At 40.0% G+C, this 24,230-nt stretch overlaps 1 protein-coding gene across 2 annotated transcripts in view; it reads left to right on the forward strand.

Annotated features, from left to right (window-relative positions):
- LOC142200510 (cadherin-9-like) overlaps positions 1-24,230 on the forward strand; it is a 180,514-nt gene that overhangs the window by 131,722 nt on the left and 24,562 nt on the right. For both annotated transcript variants that reach the window (XM_075270934.1, XM_075270935.1), the window contains 2 exons: positions 2,892-3,011; positions 12,678-12,845. In XM_075270934.1, coding sequence (XP_075127035.1) covers positions 2,892-3,011; positions 12,678-12,845 — 288 coding nt within the window. The remainder of the gene's footprint in view (positions 1-2,891; positions 3,012-12,677; positions 12,846-24,230) is intronic.

Below are 24,230 nucleotides of genomic sequence, written 5' to 3' on the forward strand. Positions count from 1 at the left end.
AATCAACTTTCCAACATATTAGTTACTGGTGCGTTTAACCATCTCAAGTTGTTTAATTGTATAGCCGTATAACATGCATGTACATTGGGTAATCCCAAAGCCCAAGTATTTTATTGGGGTTAAAAGAAGAGAAGGAGTAAAAATCTTCAAAGAATTTAGTTTGGTATAGTTATATTGAGTATTTTAGATTTACTGAAATTGACTCAAAAAAACTTAAAAGTGGTTTGCACTGTAAAACTTTAGAGATTGGAGCAGACAATAACTCATTGGCTTCCAGTTCCATAGTATTGTCCACATCAGTGTCCTCTGATGAGTCAATTTCTGTGTGGGGCTCCATCATTTTTAGGGAATGGGCTTGTCATTTCTTCTTTAGAAACTTCTGTCACCCTGAAGTTTTGGAGGTGTAGGTGTATTGGGTACGTCCGATCATTTATTGTTTCCTATTTTAACCATCTTGATAGTGAACTAAACACTGTAGTTTACTGGTTCATTAGTCTGGTATAGTTCACGTACTAGTTTTCAGTTTAGATGAGCCAAGTGATATTGAATAATATCCCAAAGAAGTAAGGAGAGACTTCAGTTCCTATAGAGGGTCCTTAGAGGTGTAAAATCTAATAAAAAATGTGCCTTTATGGATTCTGCAGTTAGAAGAATTTAAAGTAGCATGGCCACAAGATGTAGGAGTCAAGACAAATCTGATGTGTGAGCATATATTCTAAGATGGCTAGATGAATAATTTGTTCTCATTGTAGCAGGTATAGTTAACACAATTTTCATCTCTAGGGATATATGTGTGGATAAAATAAAATAGCATACAAGGAATAATAAATCAGTCCTACTGTCTCTATTAAAATACATTCTGGTTGTTTGAAATATACAGTCTATAAAATAAACTGAATGTCAGTAGATTTACTATTGTAAGGTGATGGAAGTCACCCCTTTCCACAGAGTACATGTGACTGATGTGAAATCCCCGCCAGTGTACTGTTCTGTGTTTTTATTCTTTGCAGTTTCATGCATTCTATAATTACTGAGTATTGTAGGGTTCGCTAATGTAAATCCTGATAACTCCTTTGTATTGTTTATGCAACTTTAGGCCGGGGCCCCACGGATCAGAAACGACGCGATTTGCCCGCAGCAGAGACGAAAAATTGCGGTGTTGTACAGTGCAGGCAAAGAGGATGCGATCCATCCCATCCCCACTTTGCGGAAAAGATCACAGCGTGGACACGCTGCGATTTGCAAAGTCATTGCAGCTTTGCAAATCGCAGCATGTCAATTATATCTACAGGAAATGCCAGCGGCTTTCCTGTAGATATAATGGTAAGAGAAAGTCTGCAGAGGAAAACCCTGTGAACTTTATCTTAAAAGCGCTGCGGAAAGAACCGCAATGCGTTCACGCAGCGGTTCTTCCCACAGCGCTTTAGTGCTGCAGTTACGGCCTGAGGTGCCATAACCTAACAGTGTTTCTGGGTCATCATGCCTCTTCTGGTTCTTCACCCTTTCTGGACCAGAGGTGGTACAATTATTCATTTCATGCAAAACTCTGCTTCACCTTTTGACTATGCTACAGGCAGTTTCTTTTTATGCTTTCCAAAGTACAGTCTAACACACTTTGGTCTGACACTTTTCTGTCACGTTGAGGCAAGTAAAATTATGATAAAATCACCTTTAGTGCAATTTTCATGCATATTTAAAATTAACATTTTGAGGGAATTGTGATTGTCTTGATTGATATTTTTCAGAATCTTTAAAAACTGTTAAAAAATAGAACAAAAAAAAAATTGAAAATAACACGGTTGCATACTTTTTCTGTGTTTAAAATGCCATTTATTTCAAACAGTTTCATATTCTCTAACCTAACATGGTTACAGTCTTTTGTCTTGATTGGTTCCAATGGAATGTCATCTTCATGCGTCTTCTTCCGGTGCAGGCAGTGAAACTTGTACGCCTTGTGCCTCGCTCAGAGCCGACTGCACATGCCCGCGGCCACAAGAAAAATGGCCGCTTGCACAGTAAGTAAGCGGCCATTTTCTTGTGGCCTGTGGGCATGCTCAGTCGGCTCTGCCTGCACCAGAAGAAGATGCATAAAGATGACGTTCCAGAAGAAGTTGGAGGCGGCACTGGAGAGTTCTCTCGCAGCATTGGGGATGCCCCCAGTGCTGCTAGATAACTCATTTGCGACAGAAAACGGAATTTTAACCAAATGGCGGGGCAAAGAAGAAATCAAAAGGTAGGAGAAGAAGAGGCTTTCTTAAGGCTATTCCTATGTGTTATCGAGAAAAAATGTGATTTTAATGGTAGAATCCCTTTAAACTATATTCCAGCCCTCCAATGGTCCAAGAGACAGTGACCTGGCCCACTTTTTAAAAAGTTTGAGGACCCCTGGTCTAAAGGAAAAAAATGTTACAAAAACCAAATGTATGAAAAAAACTGAAACTGAGTCTGCTCACGAACCATGGAAAATGGCCTGGTTGTGAATCTGTTAAGGTACTTCTGCTCTCTTCTGAAGACAAAGACAAATTATTGCCTAAACATATCCACTATTCATATTGTGTTATAAGGCCCGGTTCACATCTGCATTCGGTATTCTGTTTGGGGAGTCCTTTTGGGGACCCCCTGAACGGAATACCGAATACATTAAAAAGAGGTTATCAAAGAAACTACACGGACCTTATAGACTGGGTAATGGGTTCCGTGTGTTTTCTGCGCTGTGTCCACACAAATCATGCAAAGAGAAAAGTGCTGTCCCAAGTACACTCCCCGAACGGAATACCAAACGCAGATGTGAACCAGGCCTAACATTCACAGGATTACTTTTTATTGATAGATTTTATTTTATAGTCTTTTCAGATCATTGCTATATTACAGATCTTATATTCCTTCTGCAGGCACCTCAGTCATTCAGGTAACCGCCATAGATGCCGATGATCCTTCATATGGAAATAGTGCAAAGATTGTATACAGTATTATTCAAGGACAGCCATATTTTGCCATTGATCCAGATACAGGTCAGTACTAAAACAATGCAACTTTTTAAAAAATCTATTTCTTAGTTCTTTAAAAAAAAAAAAAAATGTATATCTCCAAAATATGATCTCATATAAACTACAAAATATTGTTTTTCTAGAAAGAATACATATTGTTTGGTATACTATTAAATGTAGTCTATTACCTTACCTAGACATATGTAACTGTAACCACTGTACTACAGAGCCCATTACGGTGATAAACTTTTCTTATGCATGTCACTTTTGCAAGCCTTCAGTTCTGGGAGCACTGATCTTGTTGCTCAAGTGGAATAGCAGTGGGAGGATCAACTCTTAGGTAAGTTCACATGGTGATTTTTGGTCCGGACCCTGAGGTGGCCTCCACCTCAAGTTCTGGACCAAAAGCTGGGTGGCCACGACTGAAAGCCGGTGCAGTGCACTCTGCTCCGGATTAGGCCCAATGAATGGGCCTGGTCAGGAGGAGGGAGTGTCTTTAGGCTTAATCCCATTTCCAGGAAGAAACGGCTCCCAGAAAAACTTCTGAGCGGCTCCCATTGATTTCAATAGGAGCCGTCTTTTTGGTCAGGATTTTGAGGCGGATACGGCCTCAAAATCCTGACCAAAAAAATACGTGTGAACTTACCCTTACTGCACAGGGTGGTGCAAACAGACATTGGTTAGGGATCTGTGCAAGAGCAGTGCTCTAGAGAGCCAAAGACCCATCCTCAGGGCTCCAGCTGCCTAAGTTGCATAAGGGTAAGTTCACACAGAGTTTTTTGGTCAGGAATTTGGTCAGGAATCTGCCTCAAAATCCTGACCAAAAAACGCCTCACCATACCGCTAGCGGTTTTTGGCACTTTTTTTTTTTTTTTTGCAAAAACACCTAAAAAAACGCCACACAGATTTTCCGCCTCCCATGGACTTATATTGATTTCTTGAGGTGGAATCCGCTAGCAGAAAAAAAAAAAAAAATTACATAGGAGTGATCTTTTTAAATGCGAAAACGTCTGAAACACGCCTCAAAAGACGCCTCATGAATTTTCTTGAAGCTAATTTTTCCTGACCAAAAAACTTACTCTCAAACTTCAAAGTTGTTTTTCTTTAGATCTATGAAAGTGACATACAGTACATTCCAAAGGTATGTTGTTTATCCCAATATTCTTGGGATAAATCTTGGGATAAGAACCTAGAATATAAGACATATTTTCAGTTGTTTCACACTTTTTTGTTAAGTATATACCGTATTTTTCGGACTATAAAACGCACTTTTTTCCACCAAATTTGGGGGAAAAAGAAGGGTGCGTCTTATAGTCCGAATGTGGCGCCTGGCATCCGCTGTACTAGAGAGACGGATGTCGGCAAGGGATAGATGCAGGTGCCGGGGCCTGAGACATCGCTGCGCTCCTCTGCCCTGCATGAAGCCAGCAGCTGCAGGGGTGATGCTATTCCGCTCCTCCGTCCCCCCGCCGCTGGCTTCATGCAGGGCTGAGGAGCGCAGCGATGTCTCAGGCCCCAGCACCTGTGCCGGCGTCTATCCCTCGGGTCAGTATCGGTGGCCCCTTCTCCCCCGGGGCCGGTCCCCACCGGCCCCGTACCTGTGAAGTTGCAGGCCGGCTCCTGCGCGGCGATATCGCAAGAGCCGACCTGTTCAGGTGACAGCCGGGAGCCTAATGAGGCTCCCAGGCCTGTCACTGCTATATTAGTATTGCGGCTGGGTCTATGACCAACCGTAATACTTATATACAGAATGTCCCATAGACGGCAATACAGTTGTATTGCCGTCTATGGGACTTGCAATCAAGTGACCGCAGGTTCAAGCCCCCGGGGGGGAAGAAAATAGTAAAAAAAAAAAAAAAAAAAAGCTTTAAAAATATATAATAAAAATATGAAATAAAAGTTCTAAATCACCTCCTTTCCCTAGAATATATATTACAGTAGAAAATCATATATCATAAACCGCCGGGTTTTTTTTCAATACAAGGTGACCTAAGCAATAGATATTCCCCAAAATGGTAAACTAAAAAGTACATCTGGCCCCGCAAAAAAAAAAAAAAAAAACACTCTATGCGTCCCCGTACAGCTGCAGGGTCACCTGTCAACGTGGCCTTGCAGCTGTTGCAAAACTACAACTCCCATATATTAAATATTATTACCATTTTTTTGCTTCAAATTTTTTTTCCCTATTTTCCTCCTCTAAAACCTAGGTCTTATAGTCCAGTGCGTCTTATAGTCCGAAAAATACGGTAATTCCACATGTGTTAATTCATAGTTTTGATGTCTTCAGTGTGAATCTACAATATTCATAGTCATGAAAATAAAGAAAACTCTTTGAATGAGAAGGTGTGTCCAAACTTTTGGTCTGTACTGTATATATATATACATATATATATATATATATATATATATATATATATATATATTTAGCAAAAAAAAAAAACTAAATTCAGATTAATGCGCTCCCCATGATCCAAAACCAAAAAAAAAAAAAAAAGTTTAATAATAGTAAAATCGTCATTAACCAAATGGCTTTATAATGGTAAGTATAGGAGATGGCTGCACACCCTAGTTGACCGACTGGCTGGAAACGTGCAATCGGTGGGAGACTATAAGAACAAACGAAAAGAAAAAACCTGGTGGCGCACACCAAAAAACGTTGTATATATTTTTGAATTTATTAGGATTCCTAATAAATTCAAAAATATATACAACTTTTTTGGTGTGCGCCACCAGGTTTTTTCTTTTCGTTTGTTCATATATATATATATATATATATATATATATATATATATATATATATATATATAATGTCATTCTCTGAGGTCATGAAATATACTGCAAACTTTAATTATTTACTATATGTAGAATGGTCAACATTTCACTTAGTTTTAAGAAACACACTCTATTATATTTGGTAAATGATTCTCAACAAAAGTTCAAATGCTATGCCAGAGTTAGCTTGCCAAGTTATCTTGTGCTAAATGCGTCCATGATCAAAAGTCCAGCTGTATTTGTACCCACTGGATTTAAATTTTTTATTTTGGCCTTGGCTTACAGATAAGTGGTGCATAAGACTTTGTATTGCAAATAGTGAAGTGAGAGTAGTCTACTTCTATAGCCATCAATATTACATAGGAAAAAGTAAAAAAAAGGGACATGCATTTGTAATACTGCTTGTCTTAGTTTCGTTAATGTTGAAATACAAATGTTAAAATAAAATGTTAAAATAGAATATGTTAGAATAGTAAAAAAATAAAATAAAGTGTTACAATAATAAAATAAAAATTATCCAAATTATCTGTATTTAATAAATGTTAATACATTAATTACAGACCAAATTTCTAAAATACTTACCAAAATCAGCTTAACTAGTTTACTTAGAGGAGACGTTATGAATATGGAGTACATTTTTTCCTATGGATTTATGTAGATTTACAAAAGGTTTTTCACTATTATATGGACTTATATATAAAATTCCTGCTAACCAGTTATTGATAGAGGTCTACAATTCTAATCTAAAATCGATTTACGTGTAAGTAGACAATATACTCAAGATGTTCTGGAAGAAAATTGATCTTAATTTAATGTATCAAACAAAAGATAATAAAGATGTGCCCTTCTTTACACTTGATTGGACATATCCAGATATCTGCATGTGACCAAGTATTTAAATCAACAGGATTTTAAGATACTATCTCTCAAGATATCAATTATATATGTTTCTGTGTGTGGCCATTCAATGTCTGTGTTGTGAAAGGAGTCTGACTAGCAAGAAATTGTCTTTAAAGGATTTGGCCACTATCAGACCAATATTAGGAGACAAATGTTATTGTTTGTATAATAGAAAGTTGTACAATTTTCCAATATACTTTCTGTATCAATTCCTCTTGGTTTCCTAGATCTCCGCTTGCTGTCATTCATTCTGCTTACTTTAAGTGGATAAACATTCAATCCATGGTCATGTGATTGGCACAGAGGTAGCACAGCACAGTGATCAAACATGGACTGTACAACACATGTCCATGATCAGAGTTTTATCCACTATACATAAAAGAATGAATGACAACAAGCAAAGATCTAGAAAATTGTACAAAAATTGTACAACTTATTATTATGTAAACAATAACATTTGTCTCTCAATATTGGTCTGAAAGTGGACAACCCCTTTAACCAATTTCAGCTGAGGTAAGGATGGACATGTTTGTATTTCCTAATAAATGTATGTTTTTTTTCCCTAAAGTAGCATCTTGTGAGCTGATATATATCTCACCAATGCCTAGTTTGGCCTCTGTTGTCTACTCCGAGTAGTACTCACCTACTATTCAATGATGATATGTAAGTGTACAAATAAAAGGCTGGATTTACACATCAGTGCTATTTTCATGGGCCTAACATTCGTGAAAAATGGTCCATCTATGGTATACAGTAAATCACATGAATAAATGACCGTTTTAAAACCCATAAATTTATATGCGCCTATTCACATAACTATTTCTATGTCCATCAAAACAGACAAAAATAGAGCAAGTCCATTTTTTATGTGAAAAAAGTGCTTAGAAAAAAAACAAAAAAAAAAAAACAGACATGCTACTAGACACATTGGCCAAATGGATGAAATCTACTATTTTGGAAGCCTACAGATCAGGTTTCACCTTATCAGCTTCCGTGAGAGCACATTCTACATGCTCCCGTGCAAACTCTCGGATTTTTGTAATGCTGCTTCCTGGAGCATTTCCTCTACTTTCATCAAACACTCTCATCTGGACTTCCACTCTGATGGTCCAGCCTTTGGCACAGTAGTGCGTAATCAGGTTTCCAAGTGATGATCTTCACCCCCTTAGACTTAGTTCCCTTCTGTGCTGCCACAGGAGGAATAGGAAAGTGAAAATTTGGTTTACCTGGAATTTTACTTTCCGAAGGCAGCGCAGCATACCCACCCAAGTTAATACATTAAAAAAGTCTTGTCCATCAAACAGATAGGAATATGATCATGCTGATTAACTGATTTATTTCTATGTAGGTGTGTTAGTCCTGGGAGGGCTAAAAGACGGGGAAATAGACATGTCAATTACCCCATAGATACTCATGGGTTTTAAAACAGCTATGTTTAAACTATTGTGTAAAGAGAAAATTGGGTTTACCTGGAATCGTACTTTCTTTGTTGTCCAAAGACAGCACAGAATGGTCTTTATTCCTGCCTTTTCCACAGTTTATCTGGAATCAAGTTCCCTAGAAGAGTAATGGCTACTTTAAGGTGACGTTGCAGAAATTCAGAAATATTTGAATGGCTTTGCAAACACAGGGCTGTTACTGCTACTACTTCCACTTTGGTGAAGACTCTTGAGAAGAAGTTAGACAAAAAGGGAGAGTCTTGAATGGGTAGTGTCTGACTGATCCTAGATGATCCTCTGCTATTCTCAAGAATTGCCTTGATGCTGGATGGATTGGTATGTGCAAGAACCTGGCCCTTCTATAAAGCTGCTGTGGCTGTCCTTATTGTTTCCATCCTGTAATTAATTTTCCTCACATATTGATTTGACTGATCTGAGATTTATGATAAACATTCAAGATCCTCCTGCTTTTGGCACTGGAAAGATTCTTGAATAGGTTCCACAACCTTCTTCGCTTTCTGGGTCTTCTTGTATGGTTCCTTTTATCAGGAACTGCTGTATAAGAGGAAAAACATGAGGAATCTGCTGATCATTTAGAAGAAAATGATATTTTTGTTTGTGTTGCAACTCTATGACATATCTGTTTTTTTAGGAAGTCCAGAACCCATTTGTCTGAAGTAATTCTGTACAAAGCTGGGAAGAATTTCTGCCAACATCCTTTAACTCCTAATGTCAAAAATCCTGTCTACCAGCACCTACATATTCCTGCTTTTTCTTAGATTTTTCTGAAGTAGTGGTTCTGAACCTCTGATAAGGTTAAACAGATACTGTGATCTGTTCTTCTGCTAGTTCTTCTCTTAAGAAACATCTCTTGTCTCCTCTGATAGCAAAAGTGAGACTTACAACTCCTTCTGGCCTAAGGAAATACCAAAGATCTTCTCATTAGCATCTAAAAGCTGATCAAGTTTTTCACTAAAAAGTCTTACATGTTCAAAGTGAGTTTATACAGAATTATACAGATTTTTTTGCTGGGATTCTTAATGTATCTAAGGAAAAATCAGCACAAAGTCTCAGCCAATTTAAGGGAGTAAAGCTGCTCCATCAATTCTTCTCTGGGAACTCCATCTTGGATATCTATCTCTAACTGGCTCAACCATAATCTCAAAGCTCTAGAGACAGGAACCACTGCTATAGCAGTTTTAGAAAAAAAGTGCTATGGATACGTATGTTCTTTTTTTAAAAGAAAGTGTCAGCTCTGCAATCCATGGGATCTTTAAGAAGATCATCTGCCGGAAAAAAAAGATTTCCTAGATAGATTTTCCACTGCTGGATCAACTCTGGTTGGCTCTCTAAGTGTTTCCCCTCAAAATACAGGGGTTCCTCAGGAGACTAGAAGTTCATAGAGCGCAGAAGTATAGATGAATGTTGAGCCAGTGGCTTAACATTAGTACCAGAGTCCACCATCAGAGCCCAGGAAGTTTTTATGCTCTGTTCACACTAGCTTATGTGTTCCATCCAGAAGGCGTCCGCATTAGGATCCCCCCGGACAAAATACATGCTCAACTGCAAGCACTGTACAGTTAAAGCGCATGGACCCCATAGACTATAATGGGGACCGTGTGCTTGCCGCGCACTGCCCACACGAATGAAAAAAAAAAAAAAAATATATATATATATATATATATATATATATACACTCACCGGCCACTTTATTAGGTACACCTGCCCAACTGCTCGTTAACACTTAATTTCTAATCAGCCAATCACATGGCGGCAACTCAGTGCATTTAGGCATGTAGACATGGTCAAGACAATCTCCTGCAGTTCAAACCGAGCATCAGTATGGAGAAGAAAGGTGATTTGAGTGCCTTTGAACGTGGCATGGTTGTTGGTGCCAGAAGGGCTGGTCTGAGTATTTCAGAAACTGCTGATCTACTGAGATTTTCACGCACAACCATCTCTAGGGTTTACAGAGAATGGTCTGAAAAAGAAAAAACATCCAGTGAGCGGCAGTTCTGTGGGCGGAAATGCGTTGTTGATGCCAGAGGTCAGAGGAGAATGGCCAGACTGGTTCGAGCTGATAGAAAGGCAACAGTGACTCAAATAGCCACCCGTTACAACCAAGGTAGCCAGAAGAGCATCTCTGAACGCACAGTACGTCGAACTTTGAGGCAGATGGGCTACAGCAGCAGAAGACCACACCGGGTGCCACTCCTTTCAGCTAAGAACAGGAAACTGAGGCTACAATTTGCACAAGCTCATCGAAATTGGACAATTGAAGATTGGAAAAACGTTGCCTGGTCTGATGAGTCTCGATTTCTGCTGCGACATTTGGATGGTAGGGTCAGAATTTGGCGTCAACAACATGAAAGCATGGATCCATCCTGCCTTGTATCAACGGTTCAGGCTGGTGGTGGTGGTGTCATGGTGTGGGGAATATTTTCTTGGCACTCTTTGGGCCCCTTGGTACCAATTGAGCATCGTTGCAACGCCAAAGCCTACCTGAGTATTGTTGCTGACCATGTCCATCCCTTTATGACCACAATGTACCCAACATCTGATGGCTACTTTCAGCAGGATAATGCGCCATGTCATAAAGCTGGAATCATCTCAGACTGGTTTCTTGAACATGACAATGAGTTCACTGTACTCCAATGGCCTCCACAGTCACCAGATCTCAATCCAATAGAGCATCTTTGGGATGTGGTGGAACGGGAGATTCGCATCATGGATGTGCAGCCGACAAATCTGCGGCAACTGTGTGATGCCATCATGTCAATATGGACCAAAATCTCTGAGGAATGCTTCCAGCACCTTGTTGAATCTATGCCACGAAGAATTGAGGCAGTTCTGAAGGCAAAAGGGGGTCCAACCCGTTACTAGCATGGTGTACCTAATAGAGTGGCCGGTGAGTGTATATATATATATATATATATATATATATATATATATATATATATATACAGTCCTATGAAAAAGTTTGGGCACCCCTATTAATCTTAATCATTTTTAGTTCTAAATATTTTGGTGTTTGCAACAGCCATTTCAGTTTGATCTATCTAATAACTGATGGACACAGTAATATTTCAGGATTGAAATGAGGTTTATTGTACTAACAGAAAATGCGCAATATGCATTAAACCAAAATTTGACCGATGCAAAAGTATGTGCACCTCAACAGAAAAGTGACATTAATATTTAGTAGATCCTCCTTTTGCAAAGATAACAGCCTCTAGTCACTTCCTGTAGCTTTTAATCAGTTCCTGGATCCTGGATGAAGGTATTTTGGACCATTTCTTTCTACAAAACAATTCAAGTTCAGTTCAGTTTGATGGTCGCCGAACATGGACAGCCCGCTCTCAAATGATCTGAAAACAAAGATTGTTCAACATAGTTGTTCATAGTTGTTGTCTCAGAGATTTAACCTGTCAGTTTCCACTGTGAGGAACATAGTAAGGAAATGGAAGACCACAGGGACAGTTCTTGTTAAGCCCAGAAGTGGCAGGCCAAGAAAAATATCAGAAAGGCAGAGAAGAAGAATGGTGAGAACAGTCAAGGACAATCCACAGACCACCTCCAAAGAGCTGCAGCATCATCTTGCTGCAGATGGTGTCACTGTGCATCGGTAACAATACAGCACACTTTGCACAAGGAGAAGCTGTATGGGAGAGTGATGAGAAAGAAGCCCTTTCTGCACGTACACCACAAATAGAGTTGCCTGAGGTATGCAAAAGCACATTTGGACAAGCCAACTTCATTTTGGAAACAAAGATTGAGTTGTTTGGTTATAAAAAAAGGCGTTATGCATGGCGTCCAAAAAGAAACAGCATTCCAAGAAAAACACTTGCTACCCACTGTAAAATTTGGTGGAGGTTCCATCATGCTTTGGGGCTGTGTGGCCAATGCCGGCACCGGGAATCTTGTTAAAGTTGAGGGTCGCATGGATTTTACTCAGTATCAGCTGATTCTTGAGAATAATGTTCAAGAATCAGTGACAAAGTTGAAGTTACGCCGGGGATGGATATTTCAGCAAGACAATGATCCAAAACACCACTCCAAATCAACTCAGGCATTCATGCAGAGGAACAATTACAATGTTCTGGAATGGCCATCCCAGTCCCCAGACCTGAATATCATTGAACATCTGTGGGATGATTTGAAGCGGGCTGTCCATGCTCGGCGACCATCTAACTTAACTGAACTTGAATTGTTTGTCCAAAATACCTTTATCCAGGATCCAGAAACTGATTAAAAGCTACAGGAAGCGACTAGAGGCTGTTATCTTTGCAAAAGGAGGATCTACTAAATATTAATGTCACTTTTCTGTTGAGGTGCCCATACTTTTGCACCGGTCAAATTTTGGTTTAATGCATATTGCACATTTTCTGTTAGTACAATAAACCTCATTTCAATCCTGAAATATTACTGATTATATATATCAGTTTAGCTTCTTTACTTCTGCTTGTTTTTAACTTAACCTGAATAAGATGTAATTAAATGTGAATTTGCTGACAATGCCTTCATATGCAGTACATTCTATGTGAAAATGTTTGAAATGATTTTTTTTTCCCTTTTGCAGGCATAATCAAAACTGCTCTACCAGATATGAGCAGAGAGAACAGGGAACATTACCAAGTAGTTATTCAGGCCAAAGATATGGGTGGCCAGATGGGAGGATTATCTGGGACCACCACGGTGAACATCACACTGACTGATGTCAATGACAATCCGCCTAGATTCCCACAGAGTAAGATGCATTTAATACTTGTGCTGTGTTTAAAACCCTGTTTAAATTTGGTAATTTAACAGATACCATCTGTGATGCTCTTTCATAAATACTGTGCCACTGCAGTGCCTGCTTATAGCTTTCTGCTAGATAAAGGAAAGCACTAGCCTGTTTTAATAGGCATTTTTTGTTTCCCTTTATTACAAAATAGTAAAACAAAATTAAATCCATTCATTTTGTAATGAAAACCTCTACAATATTTTACTTAATGTTTGCAAGCTGAAAAGGGGGTTATTAGTACAATATTTTATTCATGGAATGTTAAACCACTATTCAGTTCTTTATCTGAAGAATACTCCTTCATATCTATAGAAATGACAGTCTCCTTATGTAAAAGAAGAAACATATTAAATATGTGTATATATATATATATATATATATATATATATATATATATATATATATATATATATATTCTAGTGTTCATGTTGCTTCATGCACTTTTACCATTATGAGCAAATGTGGCTACTAGATGCCATGTCTTGAAGTGACCTTTAATATAATTACAGTGTCTACAATGTACTTTGAAGTGAAACAGCAAGAAAAAGGTATTTTTCTGCAAAAATAGCATACAACCTTTTAATCATAAGCCAGCATATTTAAGTATATGCTTTTGTAGACAAGTTATGTTTGTTTATAGCACCAGAATAACCTCTTTTGCTTTATATAATTGTATGTCAGTTTCTGCAAATACAGACACTGATGAACAAGCATAGCAAGTGTGAGACATTGACAGGGAGTGGTTGAAAATCACATACCTCTTTCCAAGATTGCTCTGTATACCTTACAGATCTCATCCAGGTAAAGCTGGGTGAGACATAAGTTTTATTATCACATCAGTTGTGCATAAGTTTCCCGATATGGCTTTTCAGTGGGATGGCAGACATGCTGATAGAGGGGCATATAACTCACTGGTTCCCAGGTATTACATGTTCAGGTGTTGGTGCTCATCTCCTTACTAGACTATAGAACTGTGCAGTGTGTGCCCTTCAGGTTAGACCATTTATGAGACAGAACAAAATTGGTAAATCTCTTGAAATTTGTTTAGTTGAATATTCATGAGATTTGGTCCTCTGGTTCATTTTGGGGTGAACTTGTTATACTCGGGGATTTCCTCAAGAGTATAATATGTGGATACTCAGTGGAGGTGAGTAAACACAACAAATAGTTATATTTGCTTTGCCTTACCTCTCCTGGGCATCCTTTTGGCATCTAGAGGTCCCCTAAAATCCTCTGTAGGTCACACACCCTAGGGTCACCAATGTAGAAGCCTGTGATTGAGCCTAAGTGGTCATATGAGGCATGTAACACCATGACACTCGGACACTGGGGCACATGACATCAGCTAGAGGCTTGAAGAGGATGTCAGGGTACAGTCAGATGCCCAGGGGAGGTGAGGAGAGGCAAGTATAACTGTTTATTTTTACCTATCTGCTCAGGCCTCTACTTATGATAATCTGGGGGCTGAGGAGACCCCAGAATGTAATAGTGTTTTATGGAGGATGAAGCTCAAAAGTTTCGGGTACGAGTTAAACCAGAAACCTTTAGAACATTTGTGTTTAATCTGGTTCTATATGAATCATTTTGCTCATTCCTACACAGAATCTGTCTAAGGCTGCCTTCGCACGGAGTTTACGCTCCACTCATTCAGACACGTAAACACGTGTCAAAGTGACCGCTGTAAAAAAGAATCTTACGTGTGCTACACATTAAAATCAATGGGAGGCTTTTAAACCCATTGATTTCAATGTGTAGCGCGCGTAAGACCGGCATACATTGATGTCTATGGGATTCTGTTATATAGCGATCACTTAGACACGTGTTTACGCATCTGAATGAGCAGAGCGTAAATTCCGTGTGAATGCAGCCTAATGCGTTGCATCGCTAGTCTACAGCAAGACTTTGCGCTATGTTATTGAGACAACTTATGTCTCTTGGATGAGATTCTTACCTGACTTGGGGTGAATATGCTTGTGTGTGCTGGACATATGGATTTTTTCTGAGAGCTTGCTGCTGTGGTCACAGACAGTGGTGTAACGCATACCTCCCAAGGTCCCAGATTCAGTGACACATCCCAGATTTACGTGTCCTGTCCTGTGATCCCATTCAGCAGGAGGAATGTTCCGGATTCAACACATCTGCGTCTGGAGAAGACGCAGATGAGTTGAATACAGTGGGGAAGCAGAACAGACAGCTCCCGCCTCACCAATGTTCCCCTGAGTGCTCCGGCTTTGGGAACTGTAACGCTATGTGATGACATTACTCACATCGTGCCTACAGCTCTCTGAACAGTCTAGGACAAGAGACTTGCAGACCGTGCAGCAGGGGAGTGAGGAGAGGTAAGTATTAGAGATGAGCGAACAGTAAAATGTTCGTGGTTCGATATTCGTTTCGAGTAGCCCCTCAATATTCGACTACTCGAATCGAATATCGAACCCTATTATAGTCTATGGGGGAAAATGCTCGTTTCAGGGGTAGGCAATGTTCGATCAAATTATACTTACCAAGTCCATGAGTGAGGGTCGGGCTGGATCCTCTGAGCAGTCTTCTCCTTGCAGCGTCCCCGCGGCGTCTTCCGGCTCTTCATTCACTCTGCCAGGCATCAGGCCTGGGCAGAGCCGACTGCGCATGCCCACACTACAAGCGGACATGCGCAGTCGGCTCTGCCCAGGCCTGATGCCTGGCAGAGTGAATTCAGAACCGGAAGACACCGCGGGGACGCTGCACGGAGAAGACTTCTAAAGGTAGGAGAAGAACCAGCATTGATTGGCCGACTGTATAGCATTCGGCCAATCAATGCTGGTTCTGCATCGAACTTTTACATTCGAACGGTGAGTGGTACTCGATCAAGTACGAGTATTTCGAATACCGTAGTATTCGATCGAATACCTACTCGATCGAGTACTACTCGCTCATCTCTAGTAAGTATCAGTATTTTTATGTTAAACTTTAGTAAATATTTACATACAAAACAAAAAAAAACAGGAAAGGTGCGCTCCTTGTTCCTTTTATAGTGAGTCACAATTGATGACTATATTGCAATCTCATAGAGAAATAGATGGCAGCGACCACTGGTGTATGGCACACTGAGTATATCAGTGTCATAGGTAATGTGCATATAAGTCTTGGAGAGTGCTGAGACTCGAAAATAAGACAGTGTCTTTTATTAAATTATCTTCTGAAATATATGACCTGTCTTATTTTTGGGGATGCCTTATTCAGCGGCTGGAGCAGGGGACAATCGGCAGTCATGCCGGTGCTTCCTTAGCAGAGCGCCGGCATAACTGATGGTTGTAGATGGTCCAGGAGGTGAAGGGGGGGAGATATGCTACTTACCTTCCCCATCTTTGTAGCAGCGCTGGTGTTGCTGTTGGTCGCATTGGAAGTGGTGGGCGGGGATTAGCGGAGATTAGTGAGGCTTTGGGCGCTTGCGCTGGTGAGCCTCACTTAGTGGGCATTGCAGTCGGCTGAACGCTGTGTTCCATGCGCGCAGGAAAGCCGGCTGCTGCCTCTGCTGTACTACCACTGTTCCGGCTGCTGTGGGATGAGCTGGGAGAGTGGTCTCCCCGCAGCATATGATACTTTCCCAGCTCATCCTACAGCAGCAGGAACAGTGGTATCACAGCAGAGGGAGCAGCCGGCTTTCCTCTGCACACAGAACATTGCGCACAGTATTCAGCAGGCTACAGTGTTTTTTGGGGGATGCCTTATTTTCAGGGGAGTGCCTTATATTAGGCAATTTAATAAAACCGCCCCCATGCCTTACTTTCGGGGGATGTCTTATTTTTGGGGAAACACCGTAGGATGCGTGCTCCTCTTACAGGGTACAAGACACAAGTGGTCACTAGGTCTTGATACAACGTGGATGTTCATTGAAATATAAAATAAAATGGATAACACTTTTTTTTTTCACTGATTACAGTGAAGCCCTTCTTCAGATCCAACAATACAGCAATAAATAAGCTATAAATAGGCTATAAATAAATAATTAAATACAATATAATATAATCCAAATTTGACAGAGATTACATTAAAAAGTGCTTAAAGTTAAAAATAGAAACAAAATAATACAATGTCATGATGTACAATATCTGTGCAATATCTATGCATGTGCATATGTATATAGAGTCTATGAATATACATAAGCCATAATGCACAGGTACATCTATAAAAATCAAATGTGTTCACATATAGACTAGTCTTATGTAAATGCTTCATTACAGCCAGAGTGTGGTAAACATGTGTGTTGGTAGACAAATTGATGTTAAAGTATATCATATAAAGTATACCAAAAGCATAGTACTTGAAACTAAAACAAGACATACAGTACAGAGCAAAAGTTTGGACATACCTTCTCATTCAAAGAGTTTTCTGTATTTTCATGACTAAGAAGGTGTGTCCAAACTTTTGCTCTGTACTGTACATATTACATTCATAAAATGCTTAATAAAAAGTACCAAGGTGTGAAATCTTGGCACTATCTGCAGAGGTATAGAAGATTGCATAAACCTCCTTGTACTCAAACACGGAATGACATAAAATACCAGTGAATAAATATTTATCTAGTTGATAATCTGAATTACTTTACATGCTTTATGTTTTTACACACTTGAGGTATAGATTGTATATAGGGATACAGCCCTCCATCCCACTGTACCCATAGGTCACTTTTAGTATTATACCTATTTAGTGTATTGTATGTAAACCCTGAAATACAGAGCAGCATGGAATTAATGGTGCTCTAGAAACAGATAAATAAATAATAATAATAATAATAATAATAATAATAATAATAACTAGAGATGAGCGAGTAGTATTTGATCGAGTAGGTATTCGATAGAATACTACGGTATTCAAAATATTCATACTCGATTGAATACTACTAGTTATTAGTAGTAAATATTAGATTCAGAACCAGCGCTGATTGACCGAATGCTATACAGTGTATACGCTGGTTCTGCAGCAGGTTCGTCCTTGCTAGGAGTAGGCAGCTTGGTGTTACGAGGGAACTGACTTTTTCTCATAGGAATGAATTGACCAGCGTTGATTGGCCAGTGTACAGCATTCGGCCAATCAACTCTGGCTCTGCCAGAGGCTTGTCTGTGAGGAGGCGGAGTCTAAGATCAGACCACAGCAGTCTCCATTGTGGTTCGATCTTAGACTCTGCTTCCTCACAGACGAGCCTCCGTCAGAACCAGCGTTGATTGGTCCAAATGCTGTACATTAGCCAATCAACTCTGGTCAATTCATTCCTATGAGAAAAAGTAACCTCCCTCATAACAGCAAGCTGCCAGCTCTCCCGACTAGCAAGGATGAGTCTGCTGCAGAACCAGCATTGATTTTCCGCAGGCTCGTCTTTGCTAGTCGGGAGAGCTGGCAGCTTGCGGTTACGAGGGAGCTTACTTTTTATCAGAGCAACTGCAAGCGCTGTGCAGTTAAAGCGCATGGACCCCATAGAATGTAATGGGGTCCGTGCACTTTAACTGCACAGCGCTCCTCCTAAACACTCTTCTCCTGCTACTCGTGGATTTGGTGACTTTCTTTTAGTCGAATAGCATTTTCCCCCATAGATTATAATGGGATTCAATATTCGATCGAGTAGTTGAATATTGAGGCTCTACTCGAAACGAATATTGAATATTTCACTATTCGCTCATCTCTAATAATAACGCTAAATAGTGATGTATGAACCTATATACTAAGGGAAGAATATGCAAATCTGCCTTCCATGATGTAATTAGGAAGACAGTTGCTGCCTCAGTGTTGCAAACCAATAGAGGGCGCTCACTGGAATGTGCAAGTCTGTCTTAAGACAGGATTCCAGTGAAATAACCCAATAATGGCTGCTCCCTTTAGCCTCATGCCCGACCTTCCAAGAGGCCTTTGTTTAGCAACGACGCTGGGAATATTACCAGGTATAGTCTCTCAATCAAGGATAGCTGTTTCGATCTTGTTGGATCTCTTCAGCCCAATGTAGAGAGGACTATAACCTGGTAGAGGTGAGAGGCTTAGACAGGGTTCGGGGGATATTGTCACTCCTTAGGGAGAGACCACCATATAGGTGTGTGGAGACTTGTTAAGCCTTTAGCACTCCACTTTGCAAGGAACTATGGGAAGAATATGCAAATCTTTATTGGTTTGCAACACTGAGGCAGCAACTGTCTTCCTAATTACATCATGGAAGGCAGATTTGCATATTCTTCCCATAGTTCCTTGCAAAGTGGAGTGCTAAAGGCTTAAGAAGTCTCCACATACCTATATGGTGGTCTCTCCCTAAGGAGTGACAATATCCCCCGAACCCTATATACTAATTAAGAACAGCCTTTTTCACATTACTGACAGTGTGGTAACAACAAAACATCACAGTCAGTTATAAAATAGTCTGGACTGAATCATGTTGTACTTCTAAGTTAATCATTTTTGGCCCCAGAACTGTTTGGAACACTGTTTGGAGTTCCTATTGAATGTGGTTTATTCTGGGTGTTTTTAACAACTAACACACAGGTGAAATCACAATCCACAATAATGTTTTCTTTTCCAAAGCCCTTACTGACACCCGCAGTCAGTAACATCATTATTGCTGCTGATGTGTGACTGCTCCATTAATACGTACCGCATAAGGAATAATATTTGCCACCAATTTTTTGTTGTTGTTGCATTACAAACAACAGAAAAGTAGTTGTTAGTAAGGTCTTATGTACATGTGTGCTGAGTGTGAGCTATGTTCTTTATAGACCACACATTTGACTAAGGGATAGTCTAATTCCACAAATGGACACTCTCATACTAGCTTATACTGTCCCCCTTTTGCCTATGAGGACAAGACACAAGGGTTGGAAAGGCTACAGCACCAATTTATTAAGTTTAATACAAAATTTATAAAACTTTCACAAATGCCAAATGTATATAAATACACATTCTTCACATACCAAACAGAATTAGAGGTCCTTGATGATACAAACCCATAAAACTATCCATGAAACATCGACAGGGATTTAACTATTTACCCATGGTCATGATATACCTTCATATACTTAAAGGGGTATTCCCATGTACATAACCATATTTACATTTGAAGATAATTAAAAGTTAAACATTTTTGAATATATAAGTAATTAAACATTTTGTGGAAAGTTAACCCCTTAGCGACCCTTGACGTAACTGTACGTCATGGGTCGCATGGGGATGTATGGAGCGAGCTCACACGCTGAGCTCGCTCCATACACGGCAGATGCCGGCTGTATAATACAGCCAGGACCTGCCAATAACAGCAGCCAGAGCATCGTCTAATAGAAGTGCTGCGATTTTGCTATTCACTGCAATACTGTAGTATTGCAGTGAATAGTATGAGCGATCAGACCCCCTAGGTTTCAAGGTACCTAAGGGGTCTGATCATAAATGTATAACAAGAAAAAAAAAAGTTTTTAAAAGTATAAAAAAAATATAAAAGTTCAAATCACACCCCTTTCCCTAGATTAGCTATAAAAGTAATTAAAGAACATTAAACATAAACATATTAGGTATCCACGCGCTCCAAAATGCCCGAACTATTAGAATATTAAAACATTTATCCCGTACTGCGAACGGCGTAGCGGCAAAAAAAATTAAAAACAGCCAAAAAGCGTTTTTTTCAACACTTTGTGTTGTGTGTGAATACAAAGTGATCAAACCATCAGATCTTTCCCCAAATGGTATCAATAGAAACGTCATCTTGTCTCGCATAAAAAGACACCACAACCAGCTCCATACATGGAAATATGAAAAAGTTACAGGTGTTAGAACATGATGACACAATTTTTTTTTTCTATTTTGCAAAGTTTATCATTTTTTTAAAAGTATCAAAACATTTCAAATACTATATAAATTTGGTATCACCGCGTTCGTACTGACACGTAGAACACAGGTAACATGTCATTTGTACCAAACAGTGAACGCTGTAAAAATTAAACCCATAAGAAAATGTCGCAAATGCATTTTTTCTCCAATTGCACCTCATTCTGAATTTTTTTCCAGCTTCCAAGTACATTGCACAGCATATTGAATGATGCCATTACAAAGTACAATTTGTCCCGCAAACAATAAGCCATCATGTGACTCTGTGAACTGAAAAATGAAAAAGTTATGGCTCTTGAAATGTGAGGAGGAAAAAACGAAAATGCGAAACCAAAAAATGGCCTGGTCCTTAAGGGGTTAAACATTTTCTCTAAATATCTTGTGGTCACAAATTGTCGTCTTGATCGGTTGCCAGTGGATACAACCATGAATACAGAACTTTCTAAGGTCAAAAAATCAGCTATGATTTCCTTTTTGTGGATATCATCTCATATAAGTAGTGTCCTGGCATGATAACCCAGCTACAATAAGAAAATTATGGCTGGGTTCCTGACAAGTCCCAGACAATAGAAAGTTTCTGTATTTATGGTCGTATCCATTGGCAACCAATCAAAACAATAGACTGTCACCACTAAGATGGTTACAGAAAATCTTTTAAATACTCTGCAGAATTTTTAAATACTTATATGTGCAAAAATGTTTAACTTTTAATTAGCTACAAATATAGATATAATTATGTTCTTGGCAATACACCTTTAATTCCATCCTGGATATCCTGACTGCAGAAATTCCATACCATTTTTTTTTTTAATTCAAAAGTTTATTGAACAAATTTGCGCATACAGAAAAAAAGAGAACATTGCAATAAAGAGATAATCAGCAATGAAAAGACTTAAAACATCACTGTTGAAACAACAATAAGAGGTAATAACAGAGAAAAATTATATACCCAACCAGTACTCAGGAGGGAAAGGTAGCGAAGTAGAGAAATGGAAGTGGGGAGGAAGGGAAAGGAGGGGAATCTATAAGGAAGAAAGGGAAAAGAGGGGGTGGGGGGAAGGAAGGGTACAATTCTTCAAACATTACAAAATTCAGCTTTCAATTAGTACCATATAAATTGCGTACCAGCCAAGGTGACCAAATACGCCTATAGTTTTCATTTGATCTTTGTACATAACTGAGAAACTCCTCAAAGCGGGCTATCTGTGTCACTTTGTCTTCCCAAACTTTGAAGGGGGGAGCAGATTTTTGAAGCCAGTAAAGTGGGACAATCAATTTTGCAGCTAATAACATGTGATAGAGAAGTTTATCTTTTTTAGGATTGTATCCTGGGGACGCCATATCCAGGATATATCCATATCCAGACGTTTCTGTTGCAACCATACCGGGGTACGGTACCATCTGGTGATCAGTTTGTAATGGTTCTCCTGAACTCTAACACATGTCGAAATGCCATGGGAGTGGGATAAAATAGATTCCACATCCTCTGGAGAAAATGTAACGTTCAGTTCGGACTCCCATGAAGTCATAAAAGCAGGTTTGTAGAAAGTCGCTGGAGATATGTGCTGGTGGAGAAGGTGTGAAATTTTGCGCAGCATTCTGGTAGGAGACTTTAGAATCTTTTCAAACGGAGTCAGATCTGTGCGGATTTGAAATAGGGAGGTAAACTTGTGGAGGATGTGAGAGATATGGTTCCTATGCAAGAAAGAGATGGAGAGGTCCGGCAATTTTGACAGGATATTATCCAAGGACAAAGACCCACCATCTTGAACGAGGTCTAGCACGGTTAGATGATTTAACTTGTCCCAAAGAGAACGATAAGCTGTGTCTTCCAAACCCACCAGGTCAGGGATCAAGCCCAATGGGATCAGTGGGGACGGTTTTGGGGCTAATTGTTCACCCAACGAGGACCAGATGAACATGGCACTGTCCAGGAATGGGTCCGAGGTAGTGCGTAAAGAGGCAGAAGGTCGTGGAAGCCATAGGTGATGTAGATAATCAGATCCATAAAGTTCTGAGAACAATCGGGATGACATTGGAGATTGCATGGGGGCTGCCAGTTCGAGCCACCAACTTAACAGTGTAGATTTGTAGTAGTTGTGTAGATTGGGTAAACCCATGCCACCTTCGGATTTGCGCTTTATAATCAGGGACCATGCCAGCCTTGGGGCCTTGTTGCGCCATATAAATTTCGAGAGAACAGATCTGAGGTTTTTAAAAAAGACCTTCGGAATCCGTACCGGTAACATTGCTAACTTATAGATAAGTTTCGGAAGGAGATAAGTCTGTACGATGGCTTTACGGCCGAACCATGATACTGGAAGAGTCACGTAAGAGGCTAGTGAACGTTTTAATTCCTCTAACATAGGAGGGAAGTTTCTATGGTATAAAGAAGCAGGGTCAGCAGTGAGTCGGATACCGAGATATTTGATCTCTGAAACAGCCCAGATGAAGGGGGACCTAGGTTTAAGCCTCTCAGTCATAGATTTAGAAAGGGTTATGTTCAAGATCTCGGATTTGGAGAAGTTAGTTTTGTATCCGGAAAGTTTGCCAAATTCGGTCAATCTGTCCACAAGGGCTGGCAGACCATCTTCTGGGTTCGAGATTGTAAATAAGATGTCATCTGCGAACGCGGTATAGTGCAATTCCGAATCACGAAGAGGCACTCCCTGAATCCTTGGTTCCTGCCGTACTGCTTGCAAGAGGGTTTCGATAAACAAAACAAAGAGAGTGGGGGAGAGAGGGCACCCTTGTCTAGTGCCGTTCAAGATCCAAAAGCTATCAGATAAAGTGCCATTAATACGAAGGCGAGCTGAGGGTTGGTGGTATAGCGAAAAAATGGCAGAAATGAACCTGGCTGGAAGACCAAATTTAACAAGCGTGGCTGCCATAAACAACCAATTGACCCTATCGAATGCCTTTTCGGCATCGATACTCAAAAGCACCAATGGGAGCTTGGTCGATCGGGCTAGGTGTATTGCCGGTAACAATTTCATCAAATTATGCCGCCCCTCTCTCCCAGTCACAAAGCCTGCTTGTTCCTCGCGCACTAGGGAGGGGATCTGGGATAGGATTTTTGCCCACAATTTGATGTCGGTATTCAACAGGGAAATGGGCCTGTAACTTCCGCACTCTGTAGGGTCTTTCCCTTCCTTGTGGATCAGAGTGATGTAAGCTTCCTGAGCTTGGGGTGGAAGTTGAGCTCCATCCATCAAAGCGTTACACCAAGTGGTAAGGTGGGGTATAAGGTGTTCACGAAATTTCTTAAAGTAACGTAGTGGAAGACCATCAGGCCCCGGACTCTTCCCCACCTGAAAACTATCCATGACTGCACCTACCTCTTCCTGAGACCGGAGCAAGAAGCTCGTCCACTGCCTCTGGAGGAATGGACGGTAAGTCGAGGGATGTCAGAAAACTGTCAATTTTGCTCGGTAAATCAGGCATTGTACTGGAAGAAGGATCGTCTGCCAGGTTGTAGAGTTTTGAATAAAAGGCTAGGAATTCGTCAGCTAT

Source organism: Leptodactylus fuscus, chromosome 4 (genome assembly GCF_031893055.1).
Source record: "Leptodactylus fuscus isolate aLepFus1 chromosome 4, aLepFus1.hap2, whole genome shotgun sequence".
NCBI classification, from domain to species: Eukaryota; Metazoa; Chordata; class Amphibia; order Anura; family Leptodactylidae; genus Leptodactylus; species Leptodactylus fuscus.